At 64.9% G+C, this 12,003-nt stretch overlaps 1 protein-coding gene across 3 annotated transcripts; it reads right to left on the reverse strand.

Annotated features, from left to right (window-relative positions):
* Positions 1 to 1,751: 1,751 nt before the first annotated feature.
* Positions 1,752 to 5,131, reverse strand: LOC310895281 (uncharacterized protein). Of its 3 annotated transcripts, XM_083826373.1 has the most exons (10): positions 5,099 to 5,131; positions 4,860 to 4,990; positions 3,596 to 3,654; positions 3,383 to 3,433; positions 3,235 to 3,273; positions 3,110 to 3,145; positions 2,877 to 3,029; positions 2,753 to 2,797; positions 2,164 to 2,208; positions 1,752 to 2,087 (listed from the first exon to the last, which is right to left on the reverse strand). In XM_083826373.1, exons 2-10 carry the CDS (start codon positions 4,874 to 4,876, stop codon positions 2,080 to 2,082), a joined length of 453 nt encoding a protein of 150 aa, XP_083682499.1. In that variant the 5' UTR covers positions 4,877 to 4,990; positions 5,099 to 5,131; the 3' UTR covers positions 1,752 to 2,079. The 3 variants fall into 3 exon arrangements, with proteins under 3 accessions (XP_083682499.1, XP_083682500.1, XP_083682501.1); XM_083826374.1 differs by lacking the exon at positions 2,164 to 2,208 and having other exon boundaries at positions 1,752 to 2,102; positions 2,729 to 2,797; positions 5,099 to 5,118; XM_083826375.1 differs by lacking the exons at positions 3,383 to 3,433; positions 5,099 to 5,131 and having other exon boundaries at positions 4,860 to 4,922.
* Between the last annotated feature and the right edge of the window lie 6,872 nt (positions 5,132 to 12,003).

Consider the following 12,003-nt stretch of genomic DNA (forward strand, 5'->3'; position numbering starts at 1 on the left):
GCCACAAACTCGGCTCTGCCAAAGCCGCGTTCACCTTCCGAAGCAGGCGGTGTGCCAGGAAGCGGGAGTTAGGTGACAAGGAGAGGATCTCGGGTTCACGACGAGGTCCATGTGTGTACGTTCCACAAACTCACGTTATTCCTTGGTCTCCAGTGCCATGAACTCGCCAAGGGCCTAATGAACTCAAAGCCATCCGGGTGACCGCTCCACGCGGCGGTGCACCCTGCAGGACCAGGGCTCAGCTGGCGCCGCGCGGCGTCCTCACCCGTGGTCGCGCTGACAAGGCCGCGGTCATTTCCAGACGTGGTGGGGAGCGGGGGGGGCTCAGCGCCACAGCTCATCAGGGCACACGGGCGGGCTCGGGGCTGGTGAGAGGCTGCAGTGTGCAGTGCCCTGCGCGGCGCTTGGCAGGTTTGGTTTTTTTCAACCAATTTTGTGCCCCTGCTGGGGCCCTTCCACGCAGCCCGGTGTGGGCAGCCGCGCCTGGCGCAGGGTTTGCATTGCTGGGGTCAGCGAGTGGATGGTGGAGAGCAGCGGTGCTTGTGTGGGGCACGGCTGAGCCCACGGCCCCACGGAGCCACCGGCACCCACTGGCCCACGGAGCTCGGCCAAGGCCCCAGCACCACAGGGGCTGGGGGTGCTGAGCACCGGCTCCGGGTGCTGCTGGGGCTCAGCCGCTTCTGGCAGGTCCCAGCGGTGCCGCCGCGCTCTGCCCCCAGCCCTGCCCTCCCCAGGACGGGGCTGTGCCAGAGCCGCTGCCATTGTGCGGAGCAGGGGCTGGCCGGGGGCACCCCAGGGGCCCGAGGGTTGCGGGAGCCCCCCGCTCCGGGCGGGCCGTAATGATCGAAGTAATCGTGCGTGACGCGGGCGGCCGGATCCATGATCTCATCCCGGCTAATGAGGCCGATGTCCAGCGGGGCTGAGCACCGCCGCGGGGAACTTCCCCCCACCATTCATCACCCACCCCGGGAGACGCCCGCATCCCCTCGCACCCGCCGCAGCCGGATCTGCCGAGCGCAGCGGGGGGGGCACGCAGAGGGGCTGCGGTGCGCCGCTGGGGTCAGGGGCACCGGTGGTGAGGGTCCCAGGGGTGCACAGCCCCCCCGGTGAATCCCATCAGTCCTGGTGATGGGAGCGGACCCCAGTGGGAAGCACCAACTGCCTGGGGTGCCCCTCGCCCACCTCCGTCTGGCCACCCCCAGGGCCCGCATCGATGTCAGGGTCCCTGCCACGTCCACGCCGAGCCCCGGCGCTGTGAGCACTGCACGATGGTCGTAGAAAATCAGCGTGGATGGACCCAGGGTGCAAAAGGGTTTTTGGGGTGTGGGAGCTGGGGAGGAGCAAACTGCTCCCAGCACCCAAAAGAACCGGGACTGGCAGCAGAGCCAGGTAGGGTGGCGGTGCAGGGGGCACCGTGGGCGCTCCGTGCCGTGGGGTGGCCCCGGTGCAGCCGGGTCTGGCCAGTGGCAGCTGCCCAGGGCGAGGGGAAGGAAAACCCGCAGTGGCAGCTCCCCACTGCGCTGCATCACCTCCTGCTAACGGCAGCCCGGGGCCCCTGCCAGAGGTGAGACCGAGGTACTGAATTGCCCCGCATGGATTCACTTCTTTGTCTGTTTTCCCAAATTCCCCCCCAAACCGTGCTCTGAACCCACATCAACTTTCGGCATCCAGAGGTGGCGTGGGGCAGGGCTGGGGGCGAGCATCGGCGGGGGCTGACGGGGATGGGGCATTGAAGGCACCGTCAGAAGGGCTCGGAGGCTGCTGCAGGGACCTTTATTGGCAGAGGAGCACAGCACATGAGAGGAGGAGGCACGGGCGCTGCCCCCCCCAGGGCGCGTGGAGAGGTCCGGCCGCCTCCACGGCCCCTGCCCCGCCGCCCACCCCGCTCCCTGGGCACCCCCGGCCCAGCTCCGTGCCCCCAGCAAGTGCCCGGCGGCACCGGGGTCCTGCAGGGAGCGGGGCGGGCCGGGGGGCTGGGGAGGGGGCTGCAGCGAGGCCTGGGGGGCGCGGAGGGAGGTGCTGGGGAAGCGCAGCAGAGGACGGCGTCCCAGGAGGCAGCTCCATCGAGGCTCGGCCTTCTCAGACCCCTGGGGAGGCAGCGGCTGCGTCAGCCCCCGTGCCACCGGCGGGCAGCACCCCCAGCGCCCCCCAGCCCCGAGTCACCTTGGGAGGCCAGGGCCTCCTCCGAGTCCACGTCGCGGTCCATTCCTGCGGGCAGGGGCAGGCGCTGGGGCTGGGGGCAGGCACCGGCACAGCCCCCCCCCGGCTGCGGTGCGCCTACCCCAGGCAGTGGGGTGGCCTCGCTACCTCTCCCCTTTGTGGGGGTGTCCTCAGCTCATGCCCCCCCCCCCAGCTTAATGGGGCACCCCTGGATAACAGGGGCACCCCTGGCTCACGGGGCGCCTGGGGACTGCCCCAGCTTGCAGGGGACAGGGACAGTCCCTTCCCCTTCCCACTCCCCTTCCCCATTTTTCATTCCTTTTCCCTTTTTCCCCTTCCCACTGCCTTCGCCCTTCCCCTTTTCCTTTCCCCTTCCCCTTCTCTTTCCCTTTCTCCTTTCCCCTTCCCACTGCCCTTTCCCTTTCCCCTTCTCCTTCCCTTTTCCCTTCCCCATTTTCTTTCCCTTCCCCTTCCCACTCTCCTTCCCCTTCCCCTCCCTCCTCCCCCTGCCCCCCCAGGACGCTCAGGTGCTAGCGGGGAGCAGGGGGACGCTCCGCGGGCCGGGGACCCTGCAGCGAGGACGCGGCCTCACCCTCCTCCGACTCGTTGGACTGGGCCGGGAGGTCTGCGATGGGAGCTGCGGGAGGGCAGAGAGCACCGGGGTCAGCGCCGGCTCGAGGTCCGGGGGGGGTCCCCTCGGCACCCCCGTCACCCACCGCCCCGGGCCTCCCCGGCGAGGGCGTCCGCGCTGAAGGAGCCGCTGTTGAGGGCGTCGAGGCTGGAGGAGGACGAGTCGCTGCCCAGGGCCTCCCGCGCCACCACGTCCGCCTGCGCCCCCCCGGTGCCCTCGAAGCTGACGGCGGTCAGGCCTGCGCGAGAGGCGAGCGCCGTCGGCACCGTGCCGGCACCGCGGCCCCCGTGCCCCCCGCCCCGTGCCCCCCACCCCGACCTTGTCCCAGGCGCTGGGCGGAGGTGGTGAGGTCGCCTGCGGGGAGGAGAGGGGCGTCAGGGGGGGGCTGGGGGCACGGACCCCCGCGTGTGTCCCCCCCCCGCCGCCCCTCGCGGGTCCCTCACTCTCTCCGGAGGCCTCCAGCTTGGCGGGGCTGACGGGCTCTGCAAGAGACGGGCGGGGGGGGGGATGTCAGCACCAGACCCTGCCCCCCCCCCCTTTTTTTTTTACCAGGAGGGAAACTGAGGCACGGCAGGGGCGGCCCGGCCCTACCTGATGTCTGCCCTTCCGCAGACAGGGCCACGTCCAGGGGGCTCGCGGGCTCTGCGGGGACACAGCGGGGCAGACCCCGGCTGGGCTGCGCTGCCCTGGGACCCCCCCGGGGGCAAACACCGCCCCCACCCCGCCCCACCCCCTGCCCATCGGGGCTGCCGGTGGGCCGGGCGCCCCCTGTCCCCAGCACCCCCCGCGCCCCCAGCCCCTTACCATCGGCTGTGGCGGTGGCCAGGAGCAGGAGGACGGCGGCCGCAGCCAGCGCCGGGGCCCTGTGGAGCCGGGACGGGTTGGGGATGCCCCCCAAAGCCCCCGCAGCCCCCCAGCACCCCCACACCCCTACCCCAGTGACTGGGGGTCCCAGGATGGGGCCGCACAGACCCCAGGGCACAGCAGGGGCTGCAGTCCCCATCCCAGGGCTGGTGCCGACCCTGTAACGCAGGGGGCACCCCAAAACCAGCCGGGGGAGCCTGGCAATGGGGCACGGGGGGGGGGGCAGCAGGGCTGGTGCTCTGCAGAGACCTGTCAAGGCCAGCAGCGATGCCCCCAGACCCGTAGCGGTGCACCCAGACCCCATAGAGATGCTCCCAGAACCCCAGTTCTGCCCCTGGACCCCATGGTGCCGCACCCAGATCCCACAGCACTGCCCCCAAACCCCCTAGCGCTGCCCCCAGAGCCCCCTGGTTCTGCCCCCGGATCCCATAGCAATGCCCCCAGACCCCATAGCACTGTCCCCAGTCCCACAGAGATGCCCCCCAGTCCCCCCAGTGCTGCAGCAATGCTCCCAGTCCCCATAGCACTGTCCCCAGGCCCTATAGCACTGCCCCCACTGCTGCCCTTAGACCCCATAGCACTGCCCCCAGGCCCCCCAGCAATGCCCCCAGGCCCCAGAGTGCTGCCCCAAGTCCCATAGCGATGCTCACAGTCCCCCCAGCAATGCTCCCAGTCCCATAATAATGCCCCAAGACCCCATAGCACTGCCTCCAGACCCCATAGAGATGTCCCCAGACCCTGTAGCAATGCTCCCAGCAATGCTCCCAGACCCCTCAGTGATGTCCCCTGACCCCATAGTGCTGCCCCCAGTCCCCCCAGTGCTGCAGCAATGCTCCCAGTCCCCATAGCGCTGCCCCCAGTCCCCATAGCACTGCCCCCAACATTGCCCCCAGACCCCATAGCACTGTCCCCAGACCCTATAGCACTGCCCCCGGGCCCCCCAGCAATGCTCCCAGTCCCCATAGCACTGCCTCCAGACCCTATAGTGATGCCGCTGACATAAAACAGCACCGCCCCCAGACCTCATAGCGATGCCCCCAGACCCATAGCGATGCTCCCAGCGATGCCCCCAGACCCAGAGCACTGCCCCCAACCCCATAGCAATGCCCCAGACCCAAAACAGCGCTGCCCCCAGTCCCATAGCGATGCCCCCAGCCCCGCCGTGCCGGCCGCGGCCCCCCCCCCCCCGGCGCCCCCCGCTCACCCTCGGGGCTGGGCCATGCCTGCGGCTCGGGGCGCGGCGCTGCGGGACCGGGACCGGCGCCGCCCGGCCCGTTATAGCCGCAGGGGGCTGGGGAGGAGCCAGGTGGCCGCGGGCCAGCCAATCCCGCACGGCTCGGCACGGCTCGGCACGGCTCGGCACGGCTCGGCACGGCTCGGCACGGTGCGGCTCGGTGCGGCACGGCTCGGCACGGCTCGGCTCGGTGCGGCTCGGTGCGGCACGGCTCGGCACGGCTCGGCTCGGCACTGCGGCTCCGCCACCGGCACCGGGGGGGCTGAGACAGCCCGGACCCCAAAACCGTGACTGGGAACCCGGCACCTCCTTGGGGACCCCAAAAACCCCAGAACCAGGACCAGGACCCCCAGAACCTCCTCGGGGACCCCAAAACCCAAGCGCCATGGCTGACACCCCCAGCATCACTTTGGAGACCCCAAAACCCAGAGGCATGACCAGAACCCCCAGCACCGCTTTGGGGACCCCAACACCACGGCCAGGACCCCCAGCAGCACTTTGGGGGTCCCCAAAACCCTGAACCACTGCTGGGACTCCCAGCGTCACTTTGAGGACCCCAAAACTCCAAAACCATGACCAGGGCCCCCAGCACCACCTAGGAACCCCAACACCCCTGAACCACCACTGGGACTCCCAGCACCACTTTGAGGACCCCAAAACTCCAAAACCATGACCAGGACCCCAAGCACCACCCTGGGGACCCCAAAACCCCGAAGCACCGCTGGGACTCCCAGCACCTCTTTGGGGACCCCAAAACCCCAGAACCATGACCGGCACCCCCAGCACCACTTGGGGACCCCAAAACCATGAAGCCCCAGCGGGGAACCCAGCACCACTTGGGGACCCCCAGCATCCCTGTCCTGGGGCTGGGGGCGCTGGGGACCCCGGCTCCCCCCGACCAGGCCCCCCCTGCCCAGGTGCTGCCGGGGGCCCCATCCTGCCCCACACCCCCCCCCGCACGGCCCAACAAGGGCCCTTTATGGCGGGCGCTCAAAGCCCCTTTGTTCCCCTGGGTTCTGGGGCCGGGGGCCGGGGGGGGCGCGCGCCCGGCTCCGGTTGCAGGGGGCAGCGGGGCCGGGGGGGTGGTGGCGGTGCAGGGCTGGGGTGCAGCACCCCCGGGGCATGTGGTGGCCGCAGGTGTCCCCGTCCCCATCCCCGTGCCCTCGGCGGGGCTCCTGGCACGGATGCGCGGGGACAAGGCGCCGCTGTCACCGCCCCGGCACCCTCCGGCCTCGTGGCCCCATCCGGCGCCCGGCGTCACCCGGTCCTGGCACCGGCACGGGGACGGCACCGGGTGGGGGCACAGCGTGGGAAGGGGCCGGGCTGAGGGTCGCTGGGGGTCACTGAGGGTTACTGGGGGACACTGGGGGTCGCTGGGGGTCACTGGGGGACACTGGGTGTCGCTGGGGGTCACTGAGGGTTACTGGGGGACACTGGGGGTCGCTGGGGGTCACTGGGGGTCACTGGGGGACACTGGGGGTCGCTGGGGGTCACTGGGGGTCACTGGGGCCACACAGCACCAGGGAAATGGCACGGTGATGGTGAACTGGTGCAGTCATGGGGAACTGGTATGGCCCCAGTGACTGGTATGGCTCTGGTAACTGGTATGTCCCCAGTAACCAGTACAGTCCCAGTAAGCTGGTACAGCCCCAGTATCTGGTACAGCCAAAGTAACTGGTACAGTTCCAGTAACCCCTATGGCCCCAGTCACTGCCATAGCCCCAGTAAGCTGAGATGGCCCCAGTAACCATGGGTCCAGTGGCTGCCATGGTCCCAGTAACTGGTACGGCCCCAGTGACTGGTACAGCCCCAGTCAGTAACCAGTGTGGGTCCATTGAGTGGTACAGCCCCAGTAACTGGTACGGCCCCAGTGACTGGTACAGCCCCAGTAACCAGTGTGGCCCCAGTGACCGGTGTGGCCCCGTTCACCAGCACAGCCCCAGTAACAGCCAGTGCAGCCCCAGTGACTGGTGTGGCCCCACTGCTGCAGGCACCCAGAGCTGCAGGAGCCACCCCATAAACGTGGGGACCCTGTGATGGGGGCGTGGGTGGGGACAGGGATAGAGGGTGGGGGGTGGGGGGAAATGGGGTTATGAGGACATTGGGACATGGGGACACGGGGACACGGGGATATGGGGATATGGGGACACGGGGACATGGGGATATGGGGACATGGGGATATGGGGACATGGGGATATGGGGATATGGGGACACGGGGATATGGGGATATGGGGATATGGGGATATGGGGATATGGGGATATGGGGATATGGGGATATGGGGACACGGGGATATGGGGATATGGGGACACGGGGACATGGGGATATGGGGACAGGGGAACAGGGTAATATGGGGACATGGGGACATGGGGACATGGGGATATGGGGACATGGGGATATGGGGATATGGGGACACGGGGATATGGGGATATGGGGACACGGGGACATGGGGATATGGGGACAGGGGAACAGGGTAATATGGGGACATGGGGACATGGGGACATGGGGATATGGGGACATGGGGATATGGGGATATGGGGATATGGGGACAGGGGGACATGGGGACATGGGGACATGGGGACATGGGGATATGGGGACATGGGGATATGGGGATATGGGGACAGGGGGACATGGGGACATGGGGACATGGGGACGTGGGGATATGGGGACATGGGGATATGGGGATATGGGGACATGGGGACAGGGGGACATGGGGACATGGGGACATGGGGACATGGGGATATGGGGACATGGGGATATGGGGATATGGGGACGTGGGGATATGGGGACATGGGGACAGGGGGATATGGGGACATGGGGACAGGGGGATATGGGGATATGGGGATATGGGGACATGGGGATATGGGGACATGGGGACATGGGGATATGGGGACATGGGGATATGGGGATATGGGGACATGGGGATATGGGGACATGGGGACATGGGGACAGGGCGACATGGGGATATGGGGATATGGGGACACGGGGATATGGGGACAGGGGGATATGGGGATATGGGGATATAGGGATATGGGGACATGGGGATATGGGGACGTGGGGATATGGGGATATGGGGACATGGGGATATGGGGACACGGGGACATGGGGATATGGGGACATGGGGATATGGGGACAGGGGGACATGGGGATATGGGGATATGGGGATATGGGGACAGGGGGACATGGGGATATGGGGATATGGGGATATGGGGATATGGGGACACGGGGATATGGGGACAGGGGGATATGGGGATATGGGGATATAGGGATATGGGGACATGGGGATATGGGAACATGGGGATATGGGGATATGGGGACATGGGGATATGGGGACGTGGGGATATGGGGACATGGGGATATGGGGAAGTGGGGATATGGGGATATGGGGACATGGGGATATGGGGACATGGGGACGGGGGATATGGGGACATGGGGACAGGGGGATATGGGGATATGGGGATATGGGGACATGGGGATATGGGGACATGGGGATATGGGGATATGGGGACATGGGGATATGGGGATATGGGGATATGGGGATATGGGGATATGGGGATATGGGGACATGGGGATATGGGAACATGGGGATATGGGGATATGGGGACATGGGGATATGGGGACGTGGGGATATGGGGACATGGGGATATGGGGAAGTGGGGATATGGGGATATGGGGACATGGGGATATGGGGACATGGGGACGGGGGATATGGGGACATGGGGACAGGGGGATATGGGGATATGGGGATATGGGGACATGGGGATATGGGGACATGGGGATATGGGGACATGGGGATATGGGGATATGGGGACGTGGGGATATGGGGATATGGGGACATGGGGATATGGGGACATGGGGACGGGGGATATGGGGACATGGGGACAGGGGGATATGGGGATATGGGAATGTGGGGATATGGGGATATGGGGATATGGGGACATGGGGATATGGGGATATGGGGATATGGGGACATGGGGATATGGGGACATGGGGACGGGGGATTGGGGATATGGGGATATGGGGACATAGGGGCATGGGGATATAGGGACACGGCGATATGGGGACAGGGGGATATGGGGACATGGGGATATGGGGACATGGGGAACAGGGTAATATGGGGACATGGGGACATGGGGACATGGGGATATGGGGATATGGGGATATGGGGATATGGGGACATGGGGATATGGGGATATGGGGACATGGGGATATGGGGACATGGGGACATGGGGACAGGGGGACATGGGGATATGGGGATATGGGGACATGGGGATATGGGGACAGGGGGATATGGGGATATGGGGATATAGGGATATGGGGACATGGGGATATGGGGACATGGGGATATGGGGACAGGGGGATATGGGGATATGGGGATATAGGGATATGGGGACATGGGGACATGGGGACATGGGGATATGGGGACGTGGGGATATGGGGACGTGGGGATATGGGGATATGGGGACATGGGGATATGGGGACATGGGGACGGGGGATATGGGGATATGGGGACATGGGGACAGGGGGATATGGGGATATGCGGATATGGGGATATGGGGATATGGGGACATGGGGATATGGGGATATGGGGACAGGGGGATATGGGGACAGGGGGATATGGGGATATGGGGATATGGGGACATGGGGACATGGGGATATGGGGATATGGGGACTTGGGGATATGGGGATATGGGGACATGGGGACAGGGGGATATGGGGACATGGGGATATGGGGATATGGGGACATGGGGACAGGGGGATATGGGGACAGGGGGATATGGGGACATGGGGAACAGGGTAATATGGGGACATGGGGACATGGGGACATGGGGATATGGGGATATGGGGATATGGGGATATGGGGACATGGGGATATGGGGACATGGGGATATGGGGATATGGGGACATGGGGATATGGGGATATGGGGATATGGGGATATGGGGATATGGGGATATGGGGACATGGGGATATGGGAACATGGGGATATGGGGATATGGGGACATGGGGATATGGGGACGTGGGGATATGGGGACATGGGGATATGGGGAAGTGGGGATATGGGGATATGGGGACATGGGGATATGGGGACATGGGGACGTGGGGATATGGGGACATGGGGATATGGGGAAGTGGGGATATGGGGATATGGGGACATGGGGATATGGGGACATGGGGACGGGGGATATGGGGACATGGGGACAGGGGGATATGGGGATATGGGGATATGGGGACATGGGGATATGGGGACATGGGGATATGGGGATATGGGGACGTGGGGATATGGGGATATGGGGACATGGGGATATGGGGACATGGGGACGGGGGATATGGGGACATGGGGACAGGGGGATATGGGGATATGGGAATGTGGGGATATGGGGATATGGGGATATGGGGACATGGGGATATGGGGATATGGGGATATGGGGACATGGGGATATGGGGACATGGGGACGGGGGATTGGGGATATGGGGATATGGGGACATAGGGGCATGGGGATATAGGGACACGGCGATATGGGGACAGGGGGATATGGGGACATGGGGATATGGGGACATGGGGAACAGGGTAATATGGGGACATGGGGACATGGGGACATGGGGATATGGGGATATGGGGATATGGGGATATGGGGACATGGGGATATGGGGATATGGGGACATGGGGATATGGGGACATGGGGACATGGGGACAGGGGGACATGGGGATATGGGGATATGGGGACATGGGGATATGGGGACAGGGGGATATGGGGATATGGGGATATAGGGATATGGGGACATGGGGATATGGGGACATGGGGATATGGGGACAGGGGGATATGGGGATATGGGGATATAGGGATATGGGGACATGGGGACATGGGGACATGGGGATATGGGGACGTGGGGATATGGGGACGTGGGGATATGGGGATATGGGGACATGGGGATATGGGGACATGGGGACGGGGGATATGGGGATATGGGGACATGGGGACAGGGGGATATGGGGATATGCGGATATGGGGATATGGGGATATGGGGACATGGGGATATGGGGATATGGGGACAGGGGGATATGGGGACAGGGGGATATGGGGATATGGGGATATGGGGACATGGGGACATGGGGATATGGGGATATGGGGACTTGGGGATATGGGGATATGGGGACATGGGGACAGGGGGATATGGGGACATGGGGATATGGGGATATGGGGACATGGGGACAGGGGGATATGGGGACAGGGGGATATGGGGACATGGGGAACAGGGTAATATGGGGACATGGGGACATGGGGACATGGGGATATGGGGATATGGGGATATGGGGACATGGGGATATGGGGACAGGGGGATATGGGGATATGGGGATATGGGGACATGGGGACATGGGGACATGGGGACATGGGGACAGGGGGACATGGGGATATGGGGATATGGGGACATGGGGATATGGGGACAGGGGGATATGGGGATATGGGGATATGGGGACATGGGGACATGGGGACATGGGGACATGGGGACATGGGGAGAGGGGGATATGGGGACATGGGGACAGGGGGATATGGGGATATGGGGACATGGGGATGGGGGACATGGGGATATGGGGATATGGGGACATGGGGATATGGGGACATGGGGACAGGGGGATATGGGGACGTGGGGATATGGGGACGTGGGGATAGGGGGCTACAGGGACATGAGGACGTGGTTGTAAGAAGGCAGGTTGCAGGGCCACAGAGATGGGGGTAAGGAAGTGGGAGTTGGGGATGAGGACTGGGATCACTGGGTGCACTGGGAGCAGTGGGATGGGGGCACTGGGCGCACTGGGAACACTGGGAGCACTGGGATGGGGGCACTGGGAGCACTGGGAGTACTGGGATGGGGGCACTGGGAGCACTAGGAGCAGTGAGATGGGAGCACCGGGAGCACCGAGAGCACTGGGACGGGGACACCGGGAGTACTAGGATGGGAGCACTGGGAGCACTGGGAGCACTGGGAGTACTGGGGGAACCGGGAGCACTGGGATGGGGGCACCGGGAGCACCGGGAGCACTGGGATGGGGGCACCGGGACCCCTGCGCCCCCAGTTCGGGGCTCCCCCTCCCCACTCAGTGCCCCCCCCCCCGT

Source organism: Anser anser, assembly GCF_964211835.1.
Source record: "Anser anser genome assembly, chromosome: 2".
In the NCBI taxonomy this organism is placed as follows: Eukaryota; Metazoa; Chordata; class Aves; order Anseriformes; family Anatidae; genus Anser; species Anser anser.